The sequence below is a fragment of the Perca flavescens genome, chromosome 8, assembly GCF_004354835.1.
Source record: "Perca flavescens isolate YP-PL-M2 chromosome 8, PFLA_1.0, whole genome shotgun sequence".
NCBI lineage: Eukaryota > Metazoa > Chordata > Actinopteri > Perciformes > Percidae > Perca > Perca flavescens.
In genome coordinates this window covers 3,247,739-3,261,318 of record NC_041338.1, presented here as the reverse complement: position 1 = coordinate 3,261,318, position 13,580 = coordinate 3,247,739, and the positions used below count along the sequence as shown (strand labels likewise).

Here is a 13,580-nt window from a genome sequence, read left to right as displayed (position 1 = left end):
GTATTTTTTCTTTATTCCAAAAAATGTTCTTCTTGCTGGCAGATCAGCATTTTGCCAATTTATGACAGTATGATATTTACACTGAGTTATTTAGAACCTCCCAATTGATGCAATAGTGCAACCGCATGGAAAAGCAGAGTTGTTGTGTCTCACAATAAGTGGGATTTTGGTTGTAAAGGAAGTGTTGTAAACACTGGAGTTCAAGTGGGTGTTTGGTGTTTTAAGCCCCCAACGTCGTCTTCCAGGCGGCGCTGCCTGGAAGGCACTAGGATTAGACAGAGGCCCAGAGAGCTGAGCTCTCCTGATCAATTCTGTGCTACAATTTAGAATTTTATTTTTGTAGGATGTGAAATATGAACAAACACTCTCACAGCATTGTTTAGCTTTATTCAAATTCACAACAGCTCAACAAAAGTCAAGGCCTGAGGAGATCACTGTGGTTTTACGAAAACGAACTAAGTGTGTCCCGTACACGGAGAGATTATTCCTCCCATGTCTCATCCCTGCTGACAATCACAGGGTATTCATACGCAGGGCTGTATATATATATATATATATATATATATATATATATATATATATATATATATATATATATATATATAGATAGATTTGAATGTATGAATTCGTGCAAATGTGTTTATGATAAACAGCTGCAGGCTAAATATTAATTTAGTGTCAGACAGCTCAGTTGATAATCCAGCTAATGATCCAGTTGATGATCAGCTCCGGTGAGGCTTTTACCCAAGCAGCTGGCCACAGATGGTACAGCATCAGTGTTTAGACAGAGCCGACAGACACACACTGGCAGTGTTTACAGTAGCCTAAATACACCTCTCTCTGACCTCACAGCACACACACACACACACGCACACACACACACCACACACACACACACACACACATATATGCATGTGAAACGCATGTACCTAGGCAAATGTCCATATATGGTACCACAGGAGCTCTAATTACTTTACAGTGTATTAGTTTCCATTCAGGTGGTCACTTAAATAGGTGTGTGTGATTTAACAAGTGGCACTGATGTATATGGGTTGGAAGCAGAAATCAATGTAGCTTTGCGCTTGGTTAACTTCTACACAGAAACAGTGTGGGTAGTTGAATAGCTGAGAGTGAAGCTTCAAGGATACAGACTTTCACTTTTGCAAAAAAACAAAACTTCCGACTACTTTCATCTGTGTCGGTTCTGTTTTCAGGTCTACAGTCCACAGACAGAAACGTCTGGTCCTCCTCTGTTTGGCACTCAGTGACGCTGATATGGATGGAGACATTTTCCATCCCTGTAATATAAATTATTGATAAAGAGGTCTTAATTCCTTCAAAGACTGCGTTTCATGTCCAAAAATAGATCAAACTAAAAGCATCCGCACCTTTAGAAGAATAAATAAAATAACTCTTTTTCAGAAAATAATCTTCCAACCAAATACATTGAGATTATATGATCTGGGCGGCTTGTGGCCCAAAGGTGGGTGGTTCAATCCCAGGTTGTCCGGCCACATGTCAAAGTGTCCCTGAGCAAGACGCTGAACCCCAAGTTACTCCCCGGATGCTGTATGTATAGCTGTCCACTTCTCCTAATACTTAAGATGGGTTAAATGCAGAAATCAAATTTCACTACATTGTATGTGACGATTAATTGATTGAATGATGATGATAGGTTGTAGGTTTTGGACTGTTGGATGAATACTCAAAGATGTCAGCTTAGGCTTTAGGAAAGTGTCATTTTTAAGTTTTATATGCCAAATGATTAGCTGTTAAATGGTGAAAAATAAACATTAGATTTATTTTTAATGAAAATAATTGTTTCTTACACCCCTATGTGCACAACTGATTGAAAAACATATGTACTCCAACATATGTACTATATATGTACTGTACCCTTTGTTTGTTTACTGACATTTTGCTACTCTGTGCCAAAAATGGTGCTTGGGGCCCCTTTATTTTACCAGTCCTGAAACAGAAAGAGAAAAAAAAAAATCCCCCACAGAATCACATATTCACAGTTTCTATTTTTACAGCCTGACCGTAATTAAAGACAACAGCTCGAGCAAACTGTCTGACTGGAAACAGTCCCACGCTGTGTTTGGGAGAGCACAATTTCTAAACACGGTCCCAAAATTACCAATCAATTATGAAGGCGGCCTCAGGAATTTCTCTTGATTATGTGCCTGGCTTCCCCTCGTGGCCACATTAAGAGATCATAAGAAAACATCCAGCAACAAGTTCTGCACCATATTATATACATATGGCTAAAAAGGAAGGCTCCGCCTGCAGATTGTGCTCCACATATGGCATTTCTCCTGGAAGATTGCAGGGGGTCCACTCTCATAGGGTTATAATTAACTCTTAACCGAGGCTTTTACTTGAATGGCTTTTACTTTTATGTAAGTATTGAGTTATTGTGTTTAAAAAAAAGGGTCCAGGGTGCCCGGATAACTCAGTTGGTAGAGTGGGATGCCATATATAGAAGTTTACTCCTCAAAGCAGCGGACTGGGGTTCAACTCCAACCTGTGGCCTTTTGCTGCATGTCATTCCTCCTCTCTCTCCCCTTTCACATCTTCAGCTGTCATGTCGAATAAAGGCCTAAAAATGTCCAAAAAATAATCTTAAAAAAAAGGGATGTCTAGTGATGTGCATTGCAAATTAGCTTAGGCTAAACGATGTGGTGTGTGGCATAGGACTATGCTACATACTTGTCCATATACAGATAAACATAAATACATAAATTAACCCGATCAAGTTGTGCCGGAATCTTTTTTGTTACCGTTCAAGATAAGCAAAGAGAGATGTGAGTAGAGATACAAGTAGATTCGTCTGGAAATGCATTGGAGCTTGGAGCCGCATACCAATTCTTCTGTCAATTGCTTGGAAAATGATTTAGAGTTTGGATCAGACCGATTAGTCTAAACTCTAATGTGAGCCATTACGGCAATCAAACGCAACAAGTTCTGTTACATTACAAACAGGAACAAGACTAGTTCCCTTTCTCAGAAGCCGAGTGCTTGGCAGGAACTGCTGCTCCTGGTAACACACTCATTCTAGCATCGTCTCATTATAAAGCTGGCTTGGCACAAGTGACAGGCCGCCATGCACAGTAAATTAGCAGCAGCCAGCCACCACCCTGCAGAAACCCTTTGATTCTCATCCTCCGTCTGTGTGACGGGGAAGAAGCCCTGTTGTCTGAGACTTGTTTAAGTGGATGATAGAAACAAAAGAGCAGCTTCTGTTGGACAAGGCCTCAGCTAGGTGAGTTTTATAACGCCCAAGAGGTATGTCTTTATATCCTAACTGATGGTATGACAACTGCTCTCTGTCTCTACATAGGCAATCTGCTTTGCATAGAAACCGAAACGCAGTGGGAGTGCTGCTGCAGACTAGGAAGTGAGGAGTAGACAAGTCAAACTGAGACTCGATCTCTGTCTCTGTCCTTAAAAAAGATGGTGAGACTTGTTGCCATGGCAACTAGCTACCTTCTAAAGATGCAACATTTATTTCACTACTGAGGGGGACTGAGCCTGAAGGCGTCTGCTTCTATCTCAATAAATCCAGAACTGCACGGGGAGTGCGGGACATGAGAAATGCACTCGTAAAGGTCAGGTGTCCGCAGCAGTGCAGATGAGACAGAACGACTTGTGCAAAATGCTGCTTCGCAAAGAGCCCAGCGTTCTTTTGGATTGCACAGACATCCTTTACACTACCTAAAAACATGAGCAGCATCTTCCCTTACTGTGGGAGTCTATCAGTACCACAGAGCTCTCCAAAAACATCAGAGCAGATCCGACTCCTTTTTCAAAGAGAATCTACTTCCTGAGGTTTACCTGAGCTGAGTGTGTGTGTGTGTGTGTGTGTGTGTGTGTGTACTACAGCATTAAAGACACCCCCCACCCCCAACCCCCCCATCCACAGCCCTCCAGCTCTGCCACATCACAGCGTTAGAGGAGTAGGTTTACTGCCAGCCAGCAAAGGAGGCTGAAGGAATGTAACACTCCGACACAAATATCTTTCTCTGCAACTAAAAAACAAACAGTGTCCGAGAATAGTGAATCATCCCAACAAGTGCCCAAAATAGTTTGGCTCCAATTATGGTAAGGTCCGTTTGGTCAAACCCTTTGGTCCCAAGCCAAATAACTATTGGATGGACTGCCATGGCATTTTGCACATTTGTCAACAATAATGGTCTATAGAACACTGTACGGCAATCTGTTTTAAAGTCGTTGAGATAATTCAGATTAGAACAAAGTGGTGAAGCGACAATGAGAGCGATGCCTGCAGCAGACTCTGACATACTGTACCTTGTTGTCCTTTCAGAACAGAAACTGCACCACCTTCCCAGAAGCATTGTCACCTGTCTTTAACCTGTCCCTCTGCCCAAAAAACCTCCTCTTGCAAAACGTGCTGATTTACTTCAGTGTAAAAACTAAAAGAAGAACCGTTTTCTGTGGTGCAGTGTGTCCCCACCCTGTGACCCCACAGGCACAAAGTTCACAAAATTCATATGAAAAGGAATGTCTGAGAGGACTTTTTACAAATTCTGCTTCTTCTTAATAAATGGGTCGGCATATTACAGATCGTCTGGGTGGCTTCTACACAGCTACAGCGATGTCAGAAAAAGATGCATGAAGGAAACAGCCAAATCCAGAATATTTTATCAAAAATCCTTCACATACACAGTCTTCAGTTGGCCAAAAATCCGCTTGCAACTGTTACATTATGGTTGAAGTACAAGTGATCGGTCTGTGCCTGGTTACATAATCGGCTGGCTCAGCCAGTGTTAGAGCGTAGACATTGCCACACTGTCGTACATCTGCAGATAATAAAGAGCAGGTGAACATGAGAGCATGCAAGCTTGTTCTAGCCATTACTAAAGTGTGATTTTATCTTAGATCAAAGCTCTAACAAGAAATTAAGTAAGCCGACAATCCAAAAGGAATTAAACAGAGAAAGTAGAAATTATATATTCTCTTAAATTAAAAATCCCAATGGATGAACTCACCTCAGATTTGATAAAGATGGGAAAACAACTGTAGAGTGAGTCTGTCCTCAGTGAGGGACCATGCTGTGTGTGTGTGTGTGTGTGTGTGTGTGTGAAAGAGTGTGTGAGTCCCAGAAGAGCTCTAAAAGTTTAAGTTCCATGCAATCTTCCCAGAGAGAAGACTGGCAGAGCAGCACAAGTCTCCTCCTTCACTCTCACTCACACACCCCCTATTTAAGTGGCTTTTAAAAAAAGAAAAAAAAAGCACAGAGCCACACAGTGTGACAGACATGCACACACACACACACACACACACACACACACACACACACACACACCCCCCCCGAGGTTCACAACACACTCCTCTGAAAGGACAGGATCTGCACATTTGCACTTTAAGTGTTACAAATCTACAAACAGCACCATTAAGAGTCCAGCTACATGAAATTTGGATTTATGGCAAATGTATTGAAGCGGTACATGCACGGCTCTTGCAGGCACACAACATGACTAAGGTGCTGCCTCTCACTTGTTGATCGTTTCGTTTGAATCTGATCATGAAAGCAGCGGACAAATAAATCCTCTCGGTGTGGAGCATGACCACTGGTAGAGGCCTGCTTGTGTAACAGCTACTACACTTCTCATTCTGTCTGATTAGTCCGATCAATGATTAACAAGCACCACAGTAGAGCAGCCCGGAGCGCCACACGCTACAGTTCTCTCATCTGCCTGCTAAAATCTAAATGAAGCCTCTGATCTATTATTTTAAACCGCCATTCCATCAACTTCTTCTCCTCAGGCACATTTCCTGTGCCAATGTTGAATCAAGGCATAAAAACAAGGCAACCAGTCGGCAAACTGAGTGAGTCGACACAAACAAGTGAAAAGTGCGTCTGGTAAAATCCAATAACAACACACAAGTTCAAATCTAGATCAACAGGAATGAAAAAAAAAAGGACAGATCCCACAAACAGGCTTCTTATTATCATAAACGAGATGTACCTTTTGTAGAAGTCAGTACGAGGGACTGCGACTTTAGATTCTCCATGTTCGGCATTTATCCTGTGAGCAAAGCTGCTCCCTGGTGTCTGTGACACTGCCTGCTTGTTTGAGTAATTGCTGTAACGCACAGTGTCATATATCAACTTTGGCCCATCTAATCGTGAAAAAACCAAACCAACAAAGGAAGTCATACTAACAGCTATGATATGACAGAAATAGTTCCTGTCATCTTGTCATATGTAGATATGTGAAATGTATGTGTGTGTGGGCTTATTTTGCATGTCTATTCACCAGTGTTGGGCAAGTACAAATACATTATAGATTACTAGTTACTGTCATTTGAGAGTAATTAGTTATATTACAATATTACTGTCTCTGAATTGTTCTGCGTTACACTACTTTTGCATTACTTTTGAGTTACTTTCGCCAAAATACCAGCAGAAGTTTGACTTGGCAGCGAGCTTGTGAATTTCATCACTGGATCAATAAAGTCTCATCTTTATCCACTTTAATACATCATAGATTATTCATAATATTTGTATAATTAATCTGGATATGCAAAGTAACTAAAGCTATAAAAATAGATAAGTAAAACGTACAATAGGCAAGTAGGAGAAAATAAAAATACTCAATTAAAAGTAGGCCTACCTTACAGTTGTATTGAAGTACGGCATTGTTGTTAAATGTTTGTTTAAAGCACTTTCAATAAGAAAGTCATGTTGTTTAGTTTAAAACAGTCTAAAGGAAATGGTCAATTGTAGCGCGATTAAAACTCACTATTTACATTATTTACAGTAGATTTACAGCTGACGTGAAAAGGTACACAACCTTATTTAACAGTAATTTAGTTTTACTGCTAACCGTCACAGGAAGTGCTTTTATTTTGAAGTAGCCTACACGGAAGTTGTCTGTTGTGTACTCTTGCTAGCTTATGTTGAGACGAACGTGAGACCCTAGATGCAAACATCTCCGTCAAGCTAAATTGCTCACTTTCTTGTGTGTAAAACTGCAACATATTGAGCAGTAAATGGTCACAGTAAAAGACAAGCGTTTTTGGTCGTCATTCGAAGCCATTCCACTACAGGCATAGTTACTCTCCACGGCTGATAAACTGCAATGATATTTACGTGTACTAGCAAGCCTAAACATTAATTCCCGACATGTTTAAATCTGTCAGCGGCTCGGACACACTGCTGTCCACGCTGACGTACCGTCACCTGTTGGGACACAGATGTTATGGAATAATACTCACGGCTTTTTTTTCATGTGAACAAACGTTTCGCGGTGTTGGGAAATTCTTAAAAAGTGTTGCGTTAAAATGCGTTGTAACTCGCGTTACTGAGATTGTAACGGGTATAATATTACCGAAATTTAATTAGTAATGCGTTATATTACTGCGTTACAGCAAAAAAGAATACATTACTGTAATTGCGTTACTTTTGTAACGCGTTACTCCCAACACTGCTATTCACACACACACACACACACACACACACACACACACACACACACACACACACACACACACACACATTGTCAAACACCTGTATGCTCACTGACATGTTTTGTGTGTCATCAGAGCAGGATAAGAAGGAATCACAGGCATTCCAGTAACCAGTTTGTCCAGTAGAAATTCCATTCACTAAATTCCTTTTACATTAACCTGTACTAACAGCAGCGCGGTAGTTCATGCACATTCCAGAAGAATGAAGCAAACATGTAGGCCTACGTTTTTAAGCACTAAAGATGAATCTACTTGAGGTTAAAATATCCTGAATGACTATGCAATGGTGACCAAAACTGCACTCTCATGCTGAGTGTCAGTGCCAATAAATACTTGACGCAGCCAACCTGTAGCCTTATTGTTGGCAGGGTCTCGCTCGACAGGATTAGTGTCTTTAAAGACACTGCCAGCAGGCGCACGGTTAGCTCAGTTGGTAGAGCGGGTGCCCATATATAGAGGGTTACTCCTTGACGCAGCGGGCCCAGGTTTGACTCCGGCCTGTGGCCCTTTGCTGCATGTCGTTCCTTCCCTTTCATGTCTTCACCTGTCCTGTCAAAATAAAGGCCTAAAATGCCCAAAAAATAATCTTAAAAAAAAACAAAAACAGATGCTGCCAGTTAACTCTGACCTCAAACAGGGACTGTACAGACCTTCACTCAAACACTTCCTTTCACTGACTTTTCGTGTCTTTACAGGCAACTGGCTTCAATATAACCCACATTTACATATCTCTGGCCAGTAATCCGATATTCAGATTTCTACACTTATTTTTTTTTTTATGACATTTGATGCTGAATCCTGAAGTGTTACATTACATTTCACAGGAATTGTACCTTGTACGATGTACATGTGACAAATGAAATGAACTGATTGACTGATGTTTTTTGTCAAGCATTTGGACTGATGGATTAATACAAGTCTAGGTTCTCTACTGAAAGATGGCTACATTTCAACATAAACCAGCTGTTTAGCTTGAGAATTGGCTTTTTAAGACTTAATTAATTCATATATTCAGTCTTTTCACATTTCCCCCTCCTCCACACTCATAAATCCATGGATGGCAGGAAAAGCCGGGTTTCTCCAACAGTGTTAGACTGGTCCTTGCACCTCAATCAAGGAAACCTGGTTTCTCATTTACATTAAGTTTAAGAAATAAAGTTATTGCCATAAGATGAGAAAAAAACAGGCTACTGTACACACACCTGTCATTTAAATTCTTTGCTGACAGTATAAGTGGGAAAAATACTTTCAGAGAAACAAGCCAGGTACAGAGACAAAGTGACACTAACTAACCTAACTGCTGCTTCCCTTGGTCCACACAAGCAACGCATAAACTAACACACACACGTAAAAACACACGCAAACACACACACACACACACACACACACACACACACACACACACACACACACACACACACACACACACACACACACACACACACACACCCTACATCATTCAATGAGATTAGAATTGGTAGTTACAGGACATGTCTGACTCTACCCTGTTACACAAAGCGTTCATTTTGTCCATCATGTTGGCACAGACTGTGTGTGTGTGTGTGTGTGTGTGTGTGTGTGTGTGTGTGTGTGTGGCTCACAGTCTGCGTGAGTGACAGACAACCATTACCACTAGGCATGGGGGATTAGCTGTTTCTGTTCAACTACCCAGACTTTCTTCAGATTAACCCTGCCTCATGCTCTAATCCAAGGGCCAGCATGGGATTAGAATCCCAGTCAGTCAAAACTGCTGGGGGTTGTGGGGAGATGAAAGAAAATGGGGAAAAAAGGAAGTGGAGAGACTGAGAGAGAACTGGACACTGCGGTATTATTTAGCAGGGATGAGCTAAAGGCAGAAGGTGAGAACAAGCGTTAACAGTGCTGAAGAAGAATAGGATGAAACAGACAGAAAGGAAGGAAGGAAGGAAGAGTGAGGGCATGATGACAGCAGACAAGCACAGAGAAAACAGACGGATGATAAGCCAGATGGAAGAGGGGTGAAAGGATAGTGGGATTTACAGGAGAGAATTAGACGGTACACAAGAAGAGGAGAGAAAATGAGAAAAAAGTGAAAAAGAGGAAGACACTGGGGGCTGGAGGCACGCATTCATTCATCACACAGACGCAGCCTGTGAGCCACACACACACACACACACACACACACACACACACACACACACACACACACGCGTTTGTTATAAAAATAGAGCAGAGACTAGCAGCTATCTTCACACCCCTGCGTAGCTGTGAGCTGTAGTGCTGAGTGTTCATACTGGCCTTCACAGCATCATCTTTCTGCACATCAACCTCATCTTAAAGTTGACATCTTTGCCCCCGATATGCGTGAAAGAAGAGAAGTAGAAGATTTGGCAGATTTGGTCAAGTTTCGAAAGTAGCCTACCGAAAGGCATGAAAAAAAAAACTCTTGCCGTGATATTGAGGTCAAATGCGAATACGTGCAGCCCTCCTGCTGTGAAGCAGAGGTGGCGACTGACAAGTAACAAAGCTTAGCATCTTAATTTGGCTTTTGTCAGCGCTACCTCCCACACATCACGAGATGAGGATGAAGAAGAGGTTCAAAAGAAAGAAAAAAAAAGGAGTGCGTCAACACCAGCACAAATGCAGACGGACAGGGGAACCACAGGAAATTAACAACACCCTCACACGAGACTTGAATAGTTATACAACTATAACTGAACACCCACAGATGCTTTCTGTGACATAATCATCAAAGAAACATAAAAAAAAAGAGATTGAAAAAGCAGGCAGCCGGCTGTAAGGTGAGTGAAGGCGATGCTGCGTACCTGTGGACTGTTCGATTTTCACCGCCACGCAGGCCTCCTCCTCAGCGTTCTTGGTCTGGAAGCAGTCAGCTTTGTCTTTCTTCTCTGCAACAACAAAACACACAATTCACTAGATATAAAAAGAAGTGCGAGCAGATATTTTAATACTCGACCCCCATCTGAGACAAGAGCGTCAAGCCGTTTTAGGCAACCCTAATGTTTTATTTAGGAGTAACACTGACTCGGTTGTACAGAGATGGGAGATGAAATAAAAAATGGAGGAATAAGAGTATTTATAAGAGAATACTATTTCATAATTTTCCAATAGCTGAGACAATATGCTGGACACATGCATAAAGCTGGAGATATTTAAATTTGAGTTTTAAAGTTCTTGTAGCTGCGTTTATCGAGATCAGGAGTAGACTCGTGTTTGTTTTGAGAATGAAAAGAAATGCACCGCCCCCCCCTCGGAGATAGAAAGCCTAATTAGTCTGTCTGTGATATGTAGGGCATAGTCTGTGGGGAGAGCTCACACTCTTTCAACACAGCCGTTTAATATGCACATAAAAGATTAAAGAGAAAATAGCAACTGGTCATAAAAACAGTGATGGGCTCACATGAGTATTAGTAAGCACCCCCCCCCCCACCTCCCTCCCACACACACGTTCTGTCTGATATAATATGTGCTGGCAAAGAGATCACATTGATGACAATGGCACCAACCAATTACAACTGTGAGAAACCTGTTCAATGTTATCCCCATTTTTCCTGAAGGTTTATTCTAGCTCGATTTTAGGACAAAAGGTAACATGAATTCAGAATGAATTTATTAGCTCAAAGCACCGCTGTAACTAAGTACATTCTCACAGAAGTTCTATCATTGCTATAGACTATTAGGGCCAGATTTACTAAGGCTTTTGTGCCTAATCTTCATTTATCAAACGTACACCAGAATGGAGCCGCAGTTTGCGTGTCATATGTGCGTATGAGTGTCTGCAAGGTGAGCCTTTCTCATCAATGCATAGGCATTTAAGGGCAGATCGGGCAAATATTAGGAGGAGAAATGTTAACAGAGGATGATTTTGTATTCCACTAAACCTTTACTGAGGTCTTGTTACTTATGACTGTCACTTTTACAGGGGAAAGGTGGGGGAAAGGTGGGGGAAAGGTGGGGGAAAGGTGGGGGAAAGGCGGCATAAACACAGCGCAGATAGGATTTACAAGAGCCACAAGGAAGGCTGTACTGGCGGAAATAGACGTGCATTATCTTTATATTACTCTAATGCAAACGTATAGGAATGCATATTGTGGTTTGTGTTCATGAATGAACTGTAAAATCACTAGAGGCTGTACATAATCTTTTCTTTGTTTTGTCAGTACATTTAAGTATGCATTTGTAACAATATACTATGAGTCTACACATTCTGTCATTGAATTAATCTTTTAGTAGACTGTCCATGCGTCACTCATCATTGTAAACAGCAGTGCTGAACAAAGACCGACATAATGTGTAGATAATGCCACGTAAAAGAAAAGTGGACAAACTCAGTGTGGGGTCGTGCAAACAGTCGAGAGGAGGTACGGATGACTGTGTGCGTGTGTGTGTGTGTGCACGTGTGTGTGTGTGTGTGTGTGTGTGTGTGTGTGTGTGTGTGTGTGCATGCTTGTGAAGGAGGGTATTTTATCCTGGCTGAGGGATTAAAGGAGGGCTTTCGCCACCTACCATCTGGACTCCTCATGACAGGCCTGCCTGCTGTTCACACACACAGACGCGCGCACGCACGCACGCACGCACACATCAATTGAACCTCAATCTGTTATATAAATTCGCTATTCAGAATATACTGTAACACATATCTTATAAGCAGCTTCTCAAAAGCATTACGTACATATCTGACACTTCTTTATAGAGACAACCCACTTACTCAACTGGGACGCCCTCCAGCCAAGTCTCAGCCATCACACCCCTATTGTTTCCTGAATTGGGGGATAAGGTACTGCATGTCTGCACTGAAAACACACACCTACACAAACTCAAAAAAAGAAAAAGCCACACACTCTAGCAGAACTGGAGCGACAACATCCATGAAGGATATCGATGGGGTTAAGAAGTGGGTGTGGGGGGAAACCTACTACAGTGATGATATATGATGGGGATAGTCTAGTGGTCCGGCTACTGGCCTGACCCTAAACTTTCTCTTACTGTCTGTCAATTTCCTGTTTTTCATATTCTTTTCAAGACACACAGTGGACACTGGTTTATCAGAATTTTGGAAGTGATGCGAAACACAGTTCCCGATAAGCTATGAATACTAATAATGAAACTCAACAGGGGAAGGTAAATATAAAAAGGTATTGATTCTGTCAGTTCAGATTTCTACTGAACACAACCTTCCTCCTGTATGTCTTCAGGCCTCCTCTACTTAGCATCATGAATTAAACACGCATCAAATCAGGTGGAAAACTGCAGCAAATCCTCCAGTGACAGCAGTCAAGGTAAACGAAAATCGAATTCAGCGGTTGCATTCACAACAATCCAATCAGCTACCAGCATTAAAGCTACTGCTCCTCCTGGAACAACCTGAGTGGTACGTAAGAAAACGGTGGCCACCATTCTGATGCCAATATAAATAGGTGGTTTGTGTTTCATTTATATACAGCTGTAATGATAGGGGCTGACAAAGCACAGTGCTGACTTCTCGTCGTCGTCGTCGTGTGTGTATGCTGTATCTCACAAAGTGTTGTAAACAAAGCTATTATCATATATGTCAATCTCTCAGCTGTTAATAGCAGCCTTGTCTCTGTTTACATCAACATTCTCTATAGCAACAAGAAGACTAACATGTATGTGTATAAAATGCGTGCCATTCCTTCTCTCTCTCCCCTTTCATGTCTTCATCTGACCTGTGGAAGGCCTAAAATTCCCCAAAAAATAATCTTAACCCCCCCACCACCAAATGAGTTATGATCCGAGTCTGACCATCAGTCAACACACAAAATGACATCCTAGTCTCCCCGCTGTGACGGCTCGTGTTCTCTCCGCTCTTCACCACTTCCAGCCACTTTGTAATTCACATCAGAAAATATGGATTTGGGCCATCTAACATGTTATAGATTATGGATGCCCTGTATTTAGTAGAACCAGATGCCAGTCCGAGCAGAAATAGAAGATTACTCTACAATGGACGTATTCTCGTGCACCAAGTTCATAGAGTAAAACCACACATAACCATAAAAAAACACACCTTTATCTGAATTAAGCTCAAACACACGTTTAACCCTTGTGTTGTCGTCCCGTCG

The 13,580-nt window shown here is 41.7% G+C and overlaps 1 protein-coding gene across 6 annotated transcripts in view; it reads right to left on the bottom strand.

The window, feature by feature from the left end:
* Nucleotides 1–13,580, bottom strand: part of fgd4a (FYVE, RhoGEF and PH domain containing 4a) — a 63,449-nt gene that overhangs the window by 19,302 nt on the left and 30,567 nt on the right. For 5 of the 6 annotated variants that reach the window (XM_028585930.1, XM_028585931.1, XM_028585933.1 and 2 more), the window contains exon 2: nt 10,302–10,385. In XM_028585930.1, coding sequence (XP_028441731.1) covers nt 10,302–10,385 — 84 coding nt within the window. Of the gene's footprint in view, nt 1–5,993; nt 6,030–10,301; nt 10,386–13,580 lie in introns of those variants that run through there. The other variant, XM_028585934.1, reaches the window with a different exon arrangement.